The following is a 21110-nucleotide window of genomic DNA, read 5'->3' on the forward strand; positions in this document are numbered from 1 at the left end:
CACGCCCTGTCACTTTTCTTCTTCCTTTTTTGTTCCACAAATCTTCTCCTCTGGGTGTCCATGGCACAGATGATGGGGGGTCCGCAGCAACATACATTTTAAATAAACATTGCATTTCTGTTTGGAGACAAACACAAATTGTACAACAGGACTGATATTACAAATCATTTCATTTGTATACTGACAACGACAGGTAGCTTACGAAATTAAAGTAATAGTATATCTATGGCCAAAAGCTCACAATGTGTTGCATGGTGTGAGCTTGCATGGTGTCTATGTGTGTGTGTGTGTGTGTGTGTGTGTGTGTGTGTGTGTGTGTGTGTGTGTGTGTGTGTGTGTGTGTGTGTGTGTGTGTGTGTGTGTGTGTGTGTGTGTGTGTGTGTGTGTGTGTGTGTAATTAATTGACCACAAACCCAGCAGTGAGGTAACAGTTTTTGATAGATGGCATAGGCTAGAATAAAAATAATAGGCTAGATTAGCTGCTTGTTATTTTTCAACAAAATTACGACAAAAATAAACTCTAGGCATATGAGATGAGCACCTAAAACAAGGTTACAAAAATGCTTGAACTGAAACTTTATTGAAAATCTTCAAAACATCAAGCAGTGGGGCTTAAACCATAGACAGACCTGTATCTTTATCATCTGCGAAGGTAAGGGTTTAATTTTAAACCATTTTTGGTTTAAAATTTTGAAAGAGGAAGTCATGTGATGAAGACGCGTTTCCTGGATACCGTTGTCTAGGTAAACAACAACGCCGCCTCAACTCTCCTCTCTCTCATATAATCATACATCCAGCAGCTTAAATCGGAATTAAAAGGCTAATCTTGATCCAGCGGCAGTAAAAGCCTCCAGGCGCTATTGTTTTACGAGAAGAAAATGACGTCGGTTCTGAAGCCTCAGCCCCAGAGGGAGTCCAACACCAACAGCACCTACACGTTCTCCAGCCGACCCAGGCCCGCTCAGAACCGCTCCAAATACAGAGAACCAGCAGCTGTCTCTGAAGCACAACAGTGAGTTTGTAAATGTAATCTCTCTAGTTCATTAACCATAACCCCAATGGTGTGGAAAAAGTAGGCCTAAATTAGCCATAAATCATAACTCTTGTAGAGTGCTTTTATTTTGGGACGTTTTCTCTCAAATAAAAGCACTCTACAAGAGTTATGATTTATGGCTAAAGGCCTACTCACATGTTCTTCTTAACCCTCGTAGGGTCTTCGGGTCACTTTGACCCGGTTTTCAATTTTCAACATCAAGAAAAAGTATGTTAAAATATATTTTTTTCCACGAAACTTCTTCTGCTTGGCTTATTTATTGTACTAAACATGTGATATGAAAATGGTACATGTCATGCATTTGCAACACCCCCCTGTATCAACATATAACACCCAGGGTCTTCGGGTCACTTTGACCCGGCCATTGAAAGTGTATGCTAAATGGCTAATATTTAGACCATTTCTTTCTGAAAAAAACATTGGACAAATGAATTCTCTAGTACATAATTTGCTCACCATTAGAAACTACATTGATAACAATTCAATCAATATTATCTCCGCCAGGCCGGGATGGCCAAAGGTGAGTGATTATGTTTTCGTTGCTTCTGTCTGTGAACAGCTAATCTCAGTCACCGCTGGACCAGTCAGCGTGAAACTTTACATGTACTCCCCCAGGAGGCCTAGGAAGATATTCAACCCCAAATCATCCTGTTATAGCGCCACCATGAGGCAGAATTGAGCAAAACAAGTTTTGGGGGATATTTCCAAATTTTCTCTGGTCATTTTGATCAATGTCATGACCTACAGTATGTGTCACATTTTCTATTTAGAGTGGCCACGATTCCAAAGGTGCTTACGATTTTTGCGGGAGTGGCACATTTTGCTACCAAATGGGAACTTCATCCCTATGCCACTTTACAAATTCCAAGTTCCACAGCTTTCCGACGTGATTTGTAGCATTTATTTTATTTTATTTTATTTTGAGTAGCCAATTATGGTTTACCCACTTTTTCTCCCCAATCCAGTCCTTATGCCAATTGATTCCTCCCCTATGTTGTCACTGCTGTTGTAGCCTACCAAATCACCTGACAGTGAGGAGCCCCCACCGAGAGGACTATAGGGCCTTCGCCCTTCGTCCTACTCCTCCCTCCCAAAACCAGCTGCCACCCAGCCTGGCTGTAGGAATTCATGTAGTGACAATTATCACCCTCTCCGCCCAGCTTCCCATCCCTCGAACAACAATTGTGTTTACATAGATGCCCCACGATTGATTCAAATCCACAACCTCTTTAGTGGTAGCAGGGACACTGTGCCACCCGGGCACCTGTAGCACCTTGTGCAAATCAGAATGGGAGAAATATTTGATATAGTTCTTGATCAAATGACAATAGGGATAATATGTACCAATTGGTGTGAGGTTTGGACAAAGTCTATATGGTAATACCAACAAAATATTTTGCAAAGATCAGTCTCATGGTGGTGCTATGAAAGACAGATGGGAAAGATTTCTAGTGGAGTTTCTTTCTAGGCCTCCTTGGCGTATGTGTGCCAAGTTTGATGCTGAAGTGGTGCCTGAGATTAGCTGTTCACACAACGGCCTGATGGTGGCGCTGTGAAGAATTTGGGGAGGAGGTTCTTCAAAGGCCTCCTGGGAGTGTGTGTGTGTAGTTTCACACTAATTGGTCCAACTTTCCCGAGATTAGCTGTCCACAGACAGAGGGGTGAAAACATAATCCCTCACCTTTGGCCATCCCGGCCTGGCGGGGATAATAAAAAATATTGATTGAATTGTTAGTAAAGTAGTTAGTAATGACAATCAAATTGTGTTTAATATGATTTTTTGGGATTTCTAACTACTTTAGAATGGTTTAATATGAGCCGGGTCAAAGTGACCCGAAGGCCCTGGGTGTGACTAGAACACGAGGATCCTACGAGGGTTAAGTTAAAGTATCAATACTGCATTATAGAACTCTGTTACAAGTAAAAGTCCGGAATTAAAATATAGGCTACTTGTGTAAAAGTACAAAAATATTGGCATTAAAATGTACTTAAAGTACCAAAAGTAAAAGTACAAAATGTTTGAAAATAGCCAAGGTATAAAATAGGGTTAAACTGGTTAATGTATGTTTTATAATATTTTTGATTTATTTATATATGCAAAGTAACTAGTAACTAAAGTGTTCAAATAATTGTTGTGGAACATACAACATTTGCCTCTGAGATGTTGAGGAATAGATGCAAAAAAAACAAAAAAAGGAAATACTCAAGTAAAGTAGGCCTACAAATACCTCAAAAGTGTACTCAAGTACTGTAGCACCACTATAACCTCGCAGCAGCATCATCAGAGACCACGGTCTAAAAATAAACATCAATCGTCCATGCATGTGTGTGTATGTGTGTGTGTGTGTGTGTGTGTGTGTGTGTGTGTGTGTGTGTGTGTGTGTGTGTGTGTGTGTGTGTGTGTGTGTGAGTGAGTGAGACTGGCCGATACTTTTTTATACTTTACAAAAGTAGCCAAGCTCACAATGCTTTGAGAGCTCACTCAGATCAGCTATTTGCGGAAGGTGCGTTCGGTTCAAGTCATAACTCAAGTGTCATTCATGGTTGAAGTGGCCTGCCTTAAGACTTCCAATCATTCTGTTCCTGAGAAGATGGAGTGGTGGCTTTATGAGAATTCTCATATGATTATGGAGGTTGGACTGATTGAAATAGCTGCATTTACCTTCATAATATTATAACTCTATGACTTCATCCAGCCATCCACCAAGTACCCCCACCAGCTTGAGAACTTCCTGTTATAATGTAAATGCATGCTGCTGCCCTATTATTAGTCGTTTTGAATGATTGCCTTAATTGGAAGTACTAAGTGGTTAAAGTGGTATAATATAGCCTAGTACAGTTGACAGGCATATAGATATATATATAATGGACTACGTTGTTTCATGTAGATCCCACATTTGGTGTATTTAACCATTTTACCACTTAATATTTTCTATCCATTGCCTACATGTAAGAATCTTTTCATAGCCTATAGCCTGGTTATAAGAAGAAGAAGAAGAAGAAGAAAAGTGTTAATCGTTGAAACAGCAAGAAAAATAGCACCATCCATAAAATAAATACATAAAGCATAAAAGCAATAAGACAGCACAAAGATTAAAGATCCAATACCTTTATGTACACACTACAGCCATAGCCCTGGCTATATGTGGTCTGTAAAGAGCTCAAGAAAATGAGTTTTTGTTCAGCAAACATTGAGTTCGTTCACTTGAGCATACAGTATTGACAGAACCATCATGTCCTAACTCTTAACCCGTGTTATTGAATAATTAACATGACGGGCATTGTCTGCATTGCACTTTGAAACTGCCATCTGGACACATACTGTATAGGCTCACCCATTGTGTCGTTTCGTGAGCAATGTTGATAATTGCACACTTTTCCTGTTTCCTGAAATTATAGGAATGACACAGCCAGTCATTATGGAAACATTATGTACGACCGCCGTGTTGTCAGAGGGAACACTTATGCCCAGCACATTCTACCACTTGTGAGTATAAAATGCCTTGCTTAACTCTTTCTCAGCCCCCTTAAATCTGGCTCTAAGTCTCTACTGCCGGATTTTTCACTCATTTTGGGGGACGATTACGCATCGTCTGTAGAGTGTATTGCACACCACACCCATATGACTGGAAAGGCCTGCTCGCGCTCTTTCCGATACATCAAACTAGAAAATCTGTATCTTGTTCTATAGTCTAGTAAATGGCAACTTTATAAAGATTGTTTTGCTATCAAAACAGCCTTTTTGCATAGACATTTTGAGATAAACGACTTTTTAGTATAATAAATAGAATATCTATTCATTCTACTGTGAATATACCAACTTCCATATACGTATGGAAAGATCAATTCGCCCTCTTTACAAATCCGCCAAGTAGTAAGTTGCTATCATTTTCTATTGTTTAGAAATAGGGCTGTTTGTAGGCGATGTAATCACCAAAACAGCTTTCTGAATACATGTTTTCGAAAGGATGCTATCAAACATAACTCTTTTCAGCCTTCTATTTTTGGCTTCAATGATGCATCAGGCAGTATGTTTTCAAACAAATGGGTAAACAAATACGTGTTTTACAGACTTTTCAAGTATAAAGGCACATTTCAGCTCAATCCCTCAAGTTATGTGGACAATAGACCTATAAGGGCTCTGGTCCATACTGATAGCAGTGGATGCAGGCACGCCTGTCATCCACACGGCGGCGCTGTCTATCTCAGAATGCAGTCTGATGCATGTCTTGAGTTTACATCAATAAACACACGCAACGTGCATGTGTTTACGTTGTGTCACTGTCTCTCTCTCTCTCTCTCTCTCTCTCTCTCTCTCTCTCTCTCTCCCCCCCCCCCCCCCCCCCTCTGCAACGTGCAACATGCATGTGCACGCGAACATGGGCATGCGCACGCACACGTGCACTCTTACTGTTTTCTTTTTTGTTTTTCTTTACATATCTACTGCATAGTACTGTGTTCTATTTGTCTGTCATTCAATGTTATATGAGATATATGGTTTACTATGGAAATAAGCCTAGTATTTTCATGGATCTCCTTTTAGTAGACCTTGTACCAGTGAATGAAACTGTACCTTTTCCTATGCAAACTTCTAATAAAGTCTTCAATCAATCAATCAATCAATCAATCAATCAATCAATCAATCTCTCTCTCCCCAACTTTCTCTCTTGTATCACGGCTGTGAGAGAGAGAGAGAGAGAGAGAGAGAGAAATTAGAGCAAGAGAGAGAGAGCAGTGTAACAGAGCGAGTGGGTCGAGAGACATAGAGAGTCTGCTACACACTCTCTCTCCCTTTTTTTTCCGCGAGAGGTAGAGAGACATATAGACACGGTGAGAGATTGCCGTCCATCCAGCAAGTCCTCAGTAGTATAGTAAAGCACTAAACTAAACCCCCCCCACCATACACATGGCTGCTGCTACGTGAATGCCGTCCATCCAGCAATCCCAGGCCTGGGGAGGACGGTCATGTACCAAATCACCATGGTAACACAAGGTAACACAAGCTGATTGGCCACACAATGGTAACCATGGTGATTTTAGTCATTCCAGGGCCCAGGACGGCTGAATCCAAGCGTCAGTGATACATATGCTCCTAATCTTGTAAAGACATTCCAGCGTCAACCTTAGCTTTTTCTGAACTGACGCCGCTGAGCTAAACGCCCTGCTCGATCGGCGGTGGTCCGCGGACCACGGCCGATCGAGCAGGGCGTTTAGCTCAGCGAAAAAAAAAGGTATGGCAAAAAAAAGGTATGGCAAAAAAAAAAAAAAAAAAGCTGTCTTTCACGCGCGCGAGGCCCGGCGTGCAAGACACCAGTCATGTTGCCATACCTTTCCAACAGGCACGATTACAGTACATTTTATTATATTCCCCCTGTAGCCAAGGTATGTGAGCTGCCATAGCTTGCCATACCCAATTGACGCCTCTCTTTTAGCTTGGCTTGTGAGACCTGGCTCACACTACCAACAACAACACTGGATCTTACTTTTACTACTGTCTGTTACTACTACAAACTATGGATGGACTATACAAAAGGTAAATATAATTATGATGTGTTTTTCTGTGATCTGAGACAGTTTGTTGTGTTTGGGCTGGTGATTTGAGACTTTACTGTGATGATCACCTCAAACAATGTCAGCTGTTGGGGAAAAAAAAGAGAGAGAGAGAGAGAGAGAGAGAGTGGTCGAGAGACATAGAGACACGGGGAGTGAAAGATTGCTTACTGAGAGAGAGAGAGGGAAATTAGAGCAAGAGAGAGAGAGAGAGGTGTAGCAGAGCAAGTGGTCGAGAGACATAGAGACACGGGGAGTGAAAGACCGCTTACTAAGAAAGAGAGAGAGGGAAATTAGAGCAAGAGAGAGAGAGAGGTGTGGCAGAGCGAGTGGTTGAGAGACATAGAGAGTCTGCTACACTCTCTCTCTCGTCCTGGGCCCTGGAATGACTAAAATCACCATGGTTACCATTGTGTGGCCAATCAGCTTGTGTTACCTTGTGTTACCATGGTGATTTGGGTCCTCCCCAGGCCTGGGATTGCTGGATGTACGGCATTCACGGCAAGGATCAGCCATGTGTTTGGGGGGGGGGGTTTAGTTTAGTGCTTTAGTATACTACTGAGGACTATACTTCTACAGCCGTTACAAAAAGTTTTACTGGATCGTCATGGTTCTTACTTTTACTACTGTCTGTTACTACTACAAACTATGGATGGACTATACAAAAGGTAAATATAATTATGATGTGTTTTTCTGTGATCTGAGACAGTTTGTTGTGTTTGTTGTTGGGGAAGGCTTTGAAGTTGAAAAAAAAGAATACTAGCTCTTTCTCTTTTTTCCTCTCCTCAAACACACACACACACACACACACACACACACACACACACACACACACACACACACACACACACACACAGTGTCTCTCAGTGTCTCTCTCTCTCTCTCTCTCTCTCTTTTTATCAATCAGCCATCTCAATTGCTCTCACTCGGCTAGAATGCCAAGACGGTTCCCACAGCTCTTGTGTCTGGTGATTGTTGTGGTAATGTGATGTGATTTTCTCTGATCTGAGACAGCTGGTTTGTGTTTGGGCTGGTGATTTGAGGCTTTCCTTTGATGTGGTTCACTCCAAACAATGTCAGAAGTTGGGGAAGGCTTTGAAGTTTCAAAAAAAAAAAAAAAAAAAAAGTGCGTAAAAGTGCGTGTCGGCTGGGAGGCTCTTGCGCAAAATTGCGTAATAGTGCGTTCAGGCTGAGAAAGAGTTAAGAGTTAAGACTCATCTGCACGCCGTAGTACGGTGGTGACGCTTGTCGATAGGGACAACAAGCGACAATCCAGGACTCATTTTAACCACATGAACCCTAGCATCCCTATTCTTGGCATGTCATAACTTTGCCAGAAATTGGCAAATGTTTTGCTTAGTAAAATGGACCTTTGTAATTGTACTTTTTTTCCTCTACATACACCATTTCTCTTTGTGGAAAATAGGCCTAGACGACCTACCGTACAAGCTAATTAGACATAAATATTAGAAGCTGTGGGCGTCACAGCACACCTACTGGTCAAGTTGACAATTCCAAAAAAGTTATTTGAAGCAGACAGTGCACCAGATTGGACATAATACCATCTTGATAATATTTTGGCCACACAATTTAAGCCTTTCTTACAAATACTGATGCTGTTATTATTTTATTATTATTATTATTATTTGTTTTTATTAACCTTTTTTCCCCCAATCTAGTCGTTATGGCAATTATTTCCTCCCCACACAGATTTGTGTGTTGTCAGTTTGTCACTGCTGTCTACTCACTCACCTGCCAGTGCGTAGCACCCGCCTGGAGGACATAGAGCCTTCGTCCTACTCATCCCGGCCTGACAGGTGCTGTCCCAGCCCGTAGAAATACACACAGGACAATAATCATCCTCCTGAACACGGGACCAATAATTGTTCATGTAGATAGACAATTAAAGCTGGATGTGCCACGGTGGATTCAAACCCACAACCAACAAAGATGATGTGTGTGTGCGTGCGCGCGTGTGTGTGTGTGTGTGCGCGTGTGTGTATGTATGTATGTTTGACAGACAGCTCAGCCAGAGCCAGCAGCAGAGATCCAGAGACAGACGGAGGCCAGAAGGAGATCGCTGGCTCGTAAGCGCACCAGAGAGCAGTACAGACCCAGGACCCCTGAGGCCCTGCAGGGCAGACAGCACATCGACGTACAAACAGGTACCCATGATCGGTACACAGTATCTCTAAAGTCATGTCATCAACATGGATCTGTCATCAACGATTGCCTTCTAAAGTTTGAGTATGCGACCTGACGGTTGCTTATCTCCCAATTAGGGAGTCTTACTGGTACTCTCAATTAGCCAATAGCAAACGTGTGTGTCAATAATATAATCTGCACTGTTCTGCACGTGGCAGTCTCCATGGTAACATAACAATCCTTTAAATAATGATTCACGTGTCATCTTGGATCACTATAAAAACAAATTGCAGAAAGGTACATTAATATGACAAAGTCTGTAAAAGACGTGTTTCATACAAAGATACAAAAATATATGCATTACAAAGGAAGACAGGGAGCCTACCGGTATAAGGGCCAAGTATGCCCAAGGTCAGTACAAAAACTGGTTAATAAACAAATTACAATAAAGGTTTAAAAACAAACAAATACAATCAGAGTGTGGTGGCAACCTCAGGGACAACCTAGGGATCTTGTAAGACTCAGTTCTTCATTAAGGCCAGACGGCTCTAGAGTGCTAAGAGTGTGAATCCAATAGGCTCCCCCACTGCTTTGATAATATAAGAATTTCATTAAAAATGTATGTGAACCACATATAATCCCAACGCTGTAATTAAAATTGTATTGTGAACCCCATTTGCCGTTGAAATTTCAAAATGTGTCACAATTTGTTGTCAAAACCGGTCACATTTGATTTTGATTTTATTAAAGATCCCCATTAGCTGTTGCCGTAGCAGCCAGCTAGTCTTCCTGGGGTCCACACTCCACGCATAAAAAATACATACACGATTTGTACAGTTACAAATGCAATGATTAAAAGTCAGTACTCGTCAGGTGAAAAGAAGATGGTGGCATGACGGATCGGGTATCGGAGGAGACCCGTTGTTGTCTTTACCCTCCCAATGACTACTGTGGGGATTAGCGGGGATAGGTCTAACGTAGAGTATGGGGATGGGGGAATTGGCTTGACACTAAATTGGGTATATGGGAAAAAATGTTTTCTTTTATTATCTCTTAAGGGCAGGGTTTCTCTTCCTTACAACTGAATGTGTACGTACCGTGATCGCCTCAGATCTTGTGTTATTTTGTACCAATGATTATTGTGATTGGAATGTGATTTGGGGTGCCATCACTATGTGTGTTACCTGCCTCATTGTGACATTGTACCTTTAATAAAAAAGATTTGAAAAGAAAAGTCAGTACTCAACACACAATACATAATGAAGCTAACACATAAAATACAGTAGATTAAATTACATTTTAGAAAACAAAATAAAATTACAGTGTTAAATAAACTTTAAGATTATTTTTAAAAGTGAATTTACTGTAAATACAGCAAAGGTTTGGGTGAGGCAGGTTATTCCACAGTGTCAGTGATCTAAAAATAAAAGATCTCCTTAAAGCATTGTTTTTTTGGAATCTGTAATTCAAGCTGCCCATTATTGCAACGCCTTTCGTTCTCAGAGCTCTATCTCGAGGAGCTGAGCGATCGCATCGAGGTGACTGACGTCCAGTGCCAGACGGATGCTTTCCTGGACAAACCAGCGACGCCTCTCTTCATCCCGGCCAAATCTGGCAAAGACGTGGCCACGCAGATAGAGCATGGCGAGGTAGGTGATCCACTGTTGCGCAGGGCCCACTTGAAACATTTTCAGAGCATGCTTGTTCTAATTATCAATCAATCGATTCGATGTGAGAACACATTTTTCAAGGTTTTAACCCATTAAGACCTAGGGGCTGATTCTACAAATGTCTTTTCTGAATAATGTATGTTGCTATCTCAGTGGTCCTTAAAACAAATGTCAAGGACCCCCAACCATCTCAAAATATTTTGTTCCAGGAACCTCTAGAAGCAAAGATTCAAGTTAAACATGTTCACTTTAAAAAAATATATATATATTCAAAGATATACATATGCACTGAGACAACCTTGAGAGGTACAGCGTTGTGACCAGAGCAGCGTGTTGACAACGGTTGCCATGGTCACCAAGCTTCTTACTCAACGGCATGGAGTGATCGACAGCGACGGACGTACAATTAAAAGATAATTGGGTTGTGAGCTTACGTATCGATCCAGAGGGAAATTCAGTTGTCATAACAGCACCACAGTAAGGATGAAACACGATCAGGGGTGTCGCACCAAATTCTGGGTACAAGGATGCACAGCGTTATTTTGTGCTTTAACTATTGAAAAATAGCAGATATACAAGCTCACAGCGCGGCACCGAGTGCCGCGCTGCGAGCTTGTAGATCTGCTATTTTTGAACAATTGTGAAAATTTGTGCAAGTCTTTCCTTCTAAGGTTTTTTGAAAAACCTATGCTTCTATGTCAGTGGTGCTCAAACCTTTTCATGTGAAGGACCCCCAAAATGATTTGTATTTGGCCACGGACACCCATGTCAAAATATTTTGTTCCAGGGACCTCCCAGAAGCAAAACTTGAGTTACAAAAGTTACATATATTCAAAGATTTGCGCACATTTTCACAACTTCAAAAATAGCAGATCTACAAGCTCCCAGCGCGGCACTCTGTGCCACGCTGTGAGCTGTAATATCTGCTATTCAATAGCTAAAGTATAAAATAATTTCGGCCCCTCCACTTTGGGCCCTAGTAACTCAGTCCCACTCCCCCCCACCCCCCCTGTGACGGCCCTGGTTGCCATAACACCAATACAGTAAGGATGAAACACGATACCAGAAAGGGTAGAAGTAGGATAGTAACAAAATAGGTAGCAGTATAACATCGTCTCTGTCGGGTGGAAACCTCACATGTCCAAAACAGTTACTTTTCTGGATTCAAATTAAAAAATGGCAAAAGCAGCAGATCTACAAGGCCAAAACGCGTTGCTTCACGCCGCATTCCAAGCTTGTAGATCTGCTACCTCTGATGCTTTTGTGTGACGCTGTGGTATGATCAAGTAGGGTGTTAATTTATGAAAAAACATAAAAACTTAGAATTTGGAGATAGGGGTGAGCTGAGGTGTTGTGAGCTTGTGTTGTGAGCTTGAAGGTTGGCTGTTTTCACCATTTTAAAAATGTTTTTCAAATAATAATTATACCTTTGGGTTCTCTTGAAGTTGCTGTTTTCCAATTAATGGCCCAGCAGATGTCGCTATTTAACCTCCTACCGGTGTCAAGACATTTTGATCTCAATGGAATTCAATGAGATTTTGGCAAACTTTACACTTGATTTTATTACCTTAGTAAACCTTTTCATAAACACGTTATGTTTTCAATCGCTAGTTTTAAGTCTTTTTTAAATCATCATGATATGCGTTTAGTCAATTATGGTCCCATTAATTTGAAAATTAATGATGAAGTTGGGTATGTACTGGTTGTATATCGAGTGAAGCCCCGCCCTCGCAGCCGATAGCATTAATTTGATTCATTTTCTGTTGCATTTCTGGACAGAATATATAGGTCTGTAGAAACCAATGGCGTCACGTTGTCCATTTCTTTTTACAGCCTATGGTCCTCCTGACTCCTGTGTTCCGTTCAGAAACGTTCTGCCCTCTGTTTTTGCCCCCCTGCAGCTGTTTGACTTTGACAGGGAGGTGCAGGCCATGCTGGAGGTTCTGGTGGGGAAGACGGTGGAGCAGTCTCTGCTGGAGGTGATGGAGGAGGAGGAGCTGGCGATGCTGCGTGCCCAGCAGAGGGCCTTCGAGGAGCTGAGGAACGCCGAGCTGGTGGAGGTGCAGCGCCTGGAGGAGCAGGAGAGACGCAAGCGTGAGGAGAAGGTATGCACGGAACGGACCAGCTACAACTATTATCTCACGTGTTTACAATTTACAATTTAGGCACTTAGCACAGTGGTTCTCAATAGAGCTGTGGTTCTCAATAGTCGAATAATCGATCGAAACGGCACCAACCTCAACAACCATTAGTCTTAGTCGGGGTTGCACCTCTATTCAGAAACATTGACTTCCATTATTCTCTATTCTCTATTCAGAAACATTGACTTCCATTATTCTAAATAGAGGTGTCACCTAACCCTAACCTAAACTAGTATAACTTTTACCTTTTACTATTTTATACTTATTCTAAAACAGCTGATTGTGAGAAAAATATATCTTGAATAAAGTGGAATCATGGGCGGTCCCTGGCACAATATCCTTTCTGATGGGGGTCCACAGGTCAAATATTACATATCAATTTGGGGGTCCTTGACATGTTTCAGAACTACTACTAGAGTTAAATGAAACCTAAGTTAAATGTGTGTGTGTGTGTGTGTGTGTGTGTGTGTGTGTGTGTGTGTGTGTGTGTGTGTGTGTGTGTGTGTGTGTGTGTGTGTGTGTGTGTGTGTGTGTGTGTGTGTGTGTGTGTGTGTGTGCGTGCGTGCGTGCGTGCGTGCGTGCGTGCGTGCGTGCGTGCGTGCGTGCGTGCGTGCGTGCGTGCGTGCGTGCGTGCGTGCGTGTGTGTCTCTGTCTATGACCCCAGGATGCCAGACTTGCGGAGGAGAGGGCCATGCTGCAGAAGGACATGGAGACTGCAGAGAAGGTCGCTGCGCGGGCGTTCGCCCAGCACTACCTGTCTGAACTCCTACCGTCTGTCTACAACACCCTGAGGAACCAGGGATACTTCTATGACCCCGTGGAGAAAGGTCTGCCCTTCTTTACCATAAGCCGATCACTGAATAACTGGAATCAGTATCTGCCAATACCGATATTCCCGATCACAGCGTCAAATCCATAGATTCTTCTATTTATTGTGTTACTGTAGCACATTTATATATTTAATGATTCTTTTTTACAAAACAGTGACATTGTATATTAAGTATAAACATTAGGAGATTGCAGGCTGAGGTCCTCTCCACCACATGTTTTTTCAAGGGTTTTTCCCATTGGATGACGTATATAAATTCTTGACATAATATGTCAAGAATGTCAAGAATGTATATACGTATATCTACAGTATATTATCTACAGTATATACTGTGATCAATACATAACCTTGTGTGTCTGTTGTTTTGTCTTCTAGATATCGAGAGTGATTTCTTCCCGTGGCTGATGACTGAAGTCGGCAACAATCTAGAGAAGAGATACATTGCTAGACAAGAATTGGACTGTAAGAGAACACACACACACACACACACACACACACACACACACACACACACACACACACACACACACACACACACACACACACATGGACTTTTACATAGGTGATGTCACCTGTGATATCACCTGTGATGTCACAGTTATGTGTCAAGGGAACCAACCCATAGACTGTAAAAATGTGTACACACACACAAACACACACACACACACACACACACACACACACACACACACACACACACACACACACACACACACACACACACACACACACACACACACACACACACACACACACACACACACACACACACACACACACACACACACACACACACACACACAGAGAGAGAGAGAGAGAGAGATAGACAAGCTGTGACATTTCTCATGGTAAACTGCGAAAAATATAAGTAGAAATTCAAATTTTCAGGTGAGTAAAAGTATTGGCATCAACATATACTTACAGTACCAAAACGTAAAAGTACTCATTATCATGCAGAACAGTCCATTTCACAATCATAATGGATTGTAATTATTAATGCATTATTAATGTGTTCATCACTTTAATTAACGTTGCAGCTGGTAAAGGTCGGGCTGATTTTGATTACTTTATGTGCTGCTGGGTAGATTAACCTATAAATAATACATAATCATAAATATCGTATCTAAATTGGCAAAGTAACTGAATCTGTTGTAGTGGAGTAATTTTTTTTAAATTAAATGATATTCCACTGAGATGGAATGGACTTGAGTAGTTTTCTTTCCACCACTTTGTGCACACAACTCTTTGAACAAGCACCATTATACATGCATAAACATTTTAGTCTCAGGCCCTGTTGGTAAATTAAAATAGCAGATCTACAAGCTCACATATGACATTGTATAAATTAAGCTTTAGCTGGCTTAAAGCGCACATCACTGGTGGCGTGTCTCTAGGGATGACGATTCGTTGATGTTATTACAGCTCCATCTAGTGGTCATATTTGAGCATTACCGAGGTGATTGTTGTTGTAGCCTAGTGGTTCCCAAACTTTTTAGCTCAAGAGTAATCTCACAAGAACAGACTCTGATGCTCAAAGGAAAAGGAACTTTTCTTTGACGATGGCTGGCCAGATTGGCTCAAGAGAGACCCAATAGAGCAATTAGAAATTTGCCCGGGACCCAAAATAGTGAAAATAGCAGATCTTCAAACTCAAAATGCGGTGTGAGTTTGTGGATCTACTATTTTTACTTTATTTACGGAAATTATTTGATTTTATTGATTCTTTTGTTTTTAATTGGTGAAAAGTTGTGTCTGTTTTCTTAAATCTTTTGAAATAATAATTCTTTTTTTGAAATGTGGGAAACAAAACTTGACTCACGACCCATAACATTTTGATCCACTGTTGTGCTGTAGGCCACCCATGCAGCAGTCAATGCATTTCAAACCTCACATCAAGCATCATGTTCTGTCTCTATACACTTGTGGTCAAACTCCAGTGACACTGCTCTCATCTGTTACAGCGCTCATCCTTGATGTCACACAGAGGCAGCTGGAGGCCTACAGGCAGCTGGAGACAAACCCACCCAAATGAGAGGCTGTGTGGCTGCTGACTGTGGGCTATAATAATAATATTATTATTAGAGATCATTCCGTCACTGTCGGGAGGAAACCTTGTGAGTCCAAAACCATTACTTTTCAGGATATGGCAAAAAGAAATCTGCGTTCCAAAGTGTCTGTTGTAGTTATTATTTAGTCACAACAGCACTTGTTAATACCTTTCATTCATTCGATATTTATAAAATCCACAGATACGCTTAAAGGCATATTTCGCTTAAAAAAATAATTGGGTCATTTGATTTTGGGACAGTTTTTAAGTTGCTTGATTTAGTATTTAGATATTTGATATTCTTTCCTATACAAACCCATTGTAACTTCAAACAGCAATTTTATCATGATAGATTCAACGAAAACACCCTTCCTTGGTTCTGTGAGACATTAATTTATGAAAAAACATAACAAGTTGTTATATGGATCATGTTGAAATATGGATATGTTACTCATAGGTTTCTGCCTGACAGCAACGATATAATATTATAGATATTCATGAGATACTGGCTCTCTGGCTGACAATGAGAAGCATCAAGGCCACGGAAATAGTATGAACAATAAATGAAAGGTTCTTGGTCACATAAACTCTCTTGTGTTGTTCATTTGGTAAAATATCACATGTATATTCTATTAAAAAGAATATCTGTGTTGAGATATGTTTTATGGACATTGAGGGTGTTTCTTTTGTATTTAAGGTAACTTGCCTTGTCAACATAATGAAAAACCTAATGACAAATGTATTTCTTTACAGTTGCTATTCAATTAATCCCAATTGATGTTTAGTTGTGTATTGTAACTTCTCAGAAGACCTCTTTGACAGCAACGACAAGAGGAAATCTTAAATGTACTTGGTGACTCTGAAGACTGAATTGTTAGAGTCTAATTCCTTAGTAAAGGTGCTGTAAGGGAGGTGGGGGGTCAGGGGAAAACATTTGTTCATATAGCATCAAAATCAGTTTAATCACCATAACCTTATACATCGGCTATTTAAAAAATCACACTCGTGTGAACTGAGCGGTGGTGTGTGTGTGTGTGTGTGTGTGTGTGTGTGTGTGTGTGTGTGTGTGTGTGTGTGTGTGTGTGTGTGTGTGTGTGTGTGTGCATTGTGACAACCGCTCAAAAAAGAAAGAAACGTGGGGGAAAAAGTGACAACATTTTCACAACACAAATCGTGTATGGGGGTCCCTGGCACAGTATCTTTTCAGATGGAGGATATATATGTTACAGTATGTTCAAGAAACCAGTAAAAGTTGTCAAGGAGCACTCGTTTTGACGTTCACCACACACTAATCACCACCAGATGGCGACGTCGGCCACTGGATAAGAGAGTTACGTCACGCTTTGAACTCGCCGCAGACCGGAAGTGTTTACTCTTTATTTACTAGCCTAGCCTAGCCTAGCCTAGCCTAGCCTAGCCTAGCCTAGCCTAGCCTAGCCTAGCCATTAGCTCCATTGTAGTCACTTGGACAGGGCGTTTAACGTGCGCTTGCCCAGGCCTTACGGCCTGGGCATAAATATAACGATTGCATTCACCACGGCTTCGTAACTCGCGCGGCGCTCCGCCGGCCGCGCGGCCCTGGCCCGCTCTTCGCGGCCACTCGCGCCTGCGGCGCTCGGGGGCGAAGAGCAGGACCAAGGTCCGCTGGCCTTCGCGCCGCTTGGGGCTTCGTGGACCCAGGGGGGCCTCGTAACTCGTTTGGGCTTCGTGGATACAGGGGGGCTTCGGTAGCCGCTCGCAGTGTCGTGGACAATAGAGCGGCGCACCGCCTGGAGTACGTTGTTATGGCGACCGCTTGCTCCGCCCCGTGCCGCAACACGAGTGCTCCGCGTCTCGAATGTGCTGTTTCTCCAATATACTATGACATATACATTAATGAGAAACAAATGCATTTGTGTCTCCATCCGGAATCAATGGGGGTACATTTATTATAATCAAATTATTGTCCTAGGAATGCAACAAAAACAAAAGAATATAAAGAAAAAAAGTCATTTTGTGGGTGAACTAACCAGATGAACCCTATAGCATCCCTATACTGGGCATGTCATAATGTGTAGAAGGAGGAGGCTTTTAAAGGGAATAGTAATACAATATACAATTCCTACTAGATTACGCCACCTTTTTCAGAGGGAAGGTCCTCTTTAACAATGCAATACACAGGTTCTTTTTAACCAAGGAGGTAGCATGGAAATAAGACATCAATGACTTAAAACTGTCTCTTTATTCTTTTGTCTTTGGTACATTAATTAAGCATTTAAAACCAATAATCATGATAGTATAACCGACATACAATACCAATAAATACATTGGGCTGGCATAACAGTTTCTAATTCACCAGGTGGCCAAGATACATTTAGAAAAGCCATGCCTTTATAGCGCTTGTCCTCCTCAGGTATGCTAACCTTACAGCAAGGGGATCCCCTGAATACAAGCAGCTCAGCCATTTTATTCCCTGTGCCATTAAACTCCACCCTTAATTATTACCAAGGACCTGACTGATACTGACCTAGTAACTGGTCTACCTGGTAACAGGTGCATAATACATTCTGCAGAAATAGCTGGTCTAAACTCACAATAAGTCACATCGCGATTAGATCTGCATTTTTTATAAACCCCTTGAGGGATCCCATGCAGTCAACGATGTAATACACATAGTTAGCGTTTGACTTGTAACATTTACCTGCCCATCTGTACATTTAATTAGCCACTATACACATTGCAAATGCTGTATATTAATTGAGATACTCTGCTCCCATGTCTACTAATTTCTCAAATGTAATCATTTGTAGAATACATATTTTTCCTTTGATCTTGGGGTGGCTGCAACTACTAAATGTGCATTTTACAAATAATGACATTTCAGAAATTAGTAGACATGGGAGCAGAGTATCTCAATTACTAAACAGCATTTGCAATGTGTATTGGGAGTATTCAAATTGCTCAACTGTTTTTGCTGTTTATTTGCATTTTGCTATGTTTGGAAGCTGTTTATCTGGTTGCCCTAGTAGGCAAATTCAAAGCAACAGGTTATTCAGTGTGATTACTGCTCTATAACAGACATTTAACACAAAACATAAAGTATATTTTAATCTGTGTCTTTCAAATTAGTTTTCAACCAACCTTATACCATATAACCGTAATGTAATTTTGTTATAAACAACAGACATTGATGAAAAATAGCTATCAGTGTATGTAGCTATCAGTGTATGTACTCAGATTGTGTACTAACTTTTCCTCTTCTACCCCGGACGCATGCTATGGGGATGAATTGAAACTTGACCACCAGGTCAAAGATTGTGTCAGTGTGAGACATGACCTTTGACAAGATCTAAATGTCTCATTAAAAGAGCAGGGAGACAAAATACAACCACCCCAATTGTATAAGTCATATTGTATTACTCTACCATGCAGATTTGACTAAATTGCATTTTATTCATTAAGAAAAAAATCAAACCTTGGTTCGAAGTGGAGCCGTGAATTTGAGCAGTTCCAGATCTATGTTTTTGATTCTATGTGTTCTAGATCTATGAATTCTATGTGTTCTAGAACTATAAATTCTATGTTTTCTAGATCTATAAATTATGTGGTCTAGTTAGAGCTCAGTCTATTAAAATATTTAATCAGATTAATCGCATGATTGTTCGTAGTTAATCGCGCGATTAATCGCAAATTAATCGCAAATTAATCGCATATTTCGTATCTGTTCTAAATCTACCTTAAACAGATATTACTACTCATATCAATATGGGAGTAGACAAATAGGCCTACTTGCTTTATGCAAATGCAGCATATTTACTATTTTTGAAATAATAACAAATACTGTCCATATTAGGCCTAACAAATAATCTGCTTCCATTAGGACAGATTAATAGTGAAAGGACCACCACTCATCGAGGTGCTGCATGCCTGAAGAAGGTATATGACCAAAAGCTTGCACTTTATTTAACTGAAAATAAAGAACATGATTTTGCACACTTTTGAGTGTGCGGAGGCTCCCTTAAATCTTGGCTCCCTTATATTTCATTAGGACAGATTTAAAATAAACGTTTATAATTGGCATTCAATCACTAAACCCCTATTCTAAGGGGATATTCACCAAAAGTAGCAGATTTACAAGCTCACTACAAGATGCTACAAGAGCTTGTAGATCGGCTATTTTTGGTGAAGAGAGTTGGCGTATGGAAAAATAACTCAAGTACAGTGCAACTCAGGGGTGTTCTGTGACGCTAGAGTGCCACCCATAGGATGGAGTTCTGAACTGAACAGAACGCAGATAAACTAGCTGTTATGTTATGACGTTAACTGTAGCATAGGCGCCAGGTTTTGTCCATGCCGCGGGGTGCTGAAGCCATATCGAGCGCTCGTAGGACGTAGGCTACTATGTGCTCGTGGAGCGCTGATTTTCTTGGGAGGGTGTGTGTCATGGGGCTCGCGCTGTCTACATATGTGCCGTTTCAACGCTTCGGTATTTGCTGCGCGCGACGCCGTCAGCGGTAATATTGTAGTTTTGATTGTGGTTGTCTGCTACAAAAATCTCTGCCGTTTTGTCTGTCTCATACATAGAGTTATGGGGTCTCATACTACTAGCCCTGCTGTGCTGAGTAGTGAGTGATGCGCTTGCCGACACACGACACAGAGGCTGCACTCACTGTGTGTGTGTGTGTGTGTGTGTGTGTGTGTGTGTGTGTGTGTGTGTGTGTGTGTGTGTGTGTGTGCGCGCAATCGGTGTGTGCGCGGTAAAGTCGCGCATGCGCAGATCCTGTTCGAACTGAACGACACAATTTTTTCCCACTAGACGAGACAAAAACAGCTAGACGAGACAAAAACCGAAAGCCACTTACTGGGAGCTCATGTGCTCTGCACACGGCTCCAAAAAGTTACATACCGCTTTAAATTTAGCAATAGGCCTACCACAGTGTAGAAATACAAGTACAAGTATACAAGTATACTCTCTTACGAGTAAAAGTCCTGCATTCATTCAATCTGTTCTTGAGGTATATTGGCATTACTCATTTTGCAGAATGGCCCATTTCACAATATTGTTGTAATTAATGCAATAAATGGTGCCGCTGGTGTAGGTGGAGGCTGATTCAAAGAAATTCAAAATTATGAAAGATTTTCCAGACATTTTCCAGAATATTTCAAAAATAGCAGATGCACAAGCTCGCAGATCTGCTCTTTTTGAATAGCCAACATATAAATGGATAATGTGGTTAAAATGATTGAGATGCTAACTACTTTTTCTGGGTCTCCCTGGAACTGTGGCTGATTTTAAATTACTTTATGTGCTGCTGGGTAGAAATATAATAATACTGTACATCATGATGTATGAATGTATGTCTTTTATTAACTGGTAACTAAAGCTGTCAAATAATTGCAGTGACTTACCCAAAAAATGAAATACTCAAGTAAAGTAAAAGGGCCTAAATTGTGCTTATAGGCTATAGAGTAATGTCCTTTAAGTAGCTAGCTACTTTCCACAATGATCACAAATATGCTCAAAATGACAGCGTCATCTCGAATGACATTTTGACCCTTATAATAATGATTAAGAGTCTTCGACAGGGGGTCCGGGAGCCCTAGGCCTAGGGTGTCCTCAGTTACATTTTATATATAAAAAATAGAAGGACAGTTGACTCTATAGGCCTAGTAGCACAGATTTAGGCCCTTTTAC

General features: G+C 41.2%; 1 protein-coding gene across 1 annotated transcript; it reads left to right on the plus strand.

Moving 5' to 3' along the window:
• Nucleotides 1-878: 878 nt before the first annotated feature.
• Nucleotides 879-15447, plus strand: rsph3 (radial spoke head 3; the record flags this gene model as incomplete). The annotated part of the gene is made up of 8 exons (XM_080744912.1): nucleotides 879-1012; nucleotides 4454-4541; nucleotides 8625-8769; nucleotides 10253-10398; nucleotides 12321-12524; nucleotides 13225-13387; nucleotides 13765-13851; nucleotides 15351-15447. 8 exons carry the CDS (start codon nucleotides 879-881, stop codon nucleotides 15419-15421), a joined length of 1038 nt encoding a protein of 345 aa, XP_080601038.1. The 3' UTR covers nucleotides 15422-15447.
• Nucleotides 15448-21110: the final 5663 nt, after the last annotated feature.

This window comes from Nannobrachium achirus (genome assembly GCF_963921795.1).
Source record: "Nannobrachium achirus genome assembly, chromosome: 16".
NCBI classification, from domain to species: Eukaryota; Metazoa; Chordata; class Actinopteri; order Myctophiformes; family Myctophidae; genus Nannobrachium; species Nannobrachium achirus.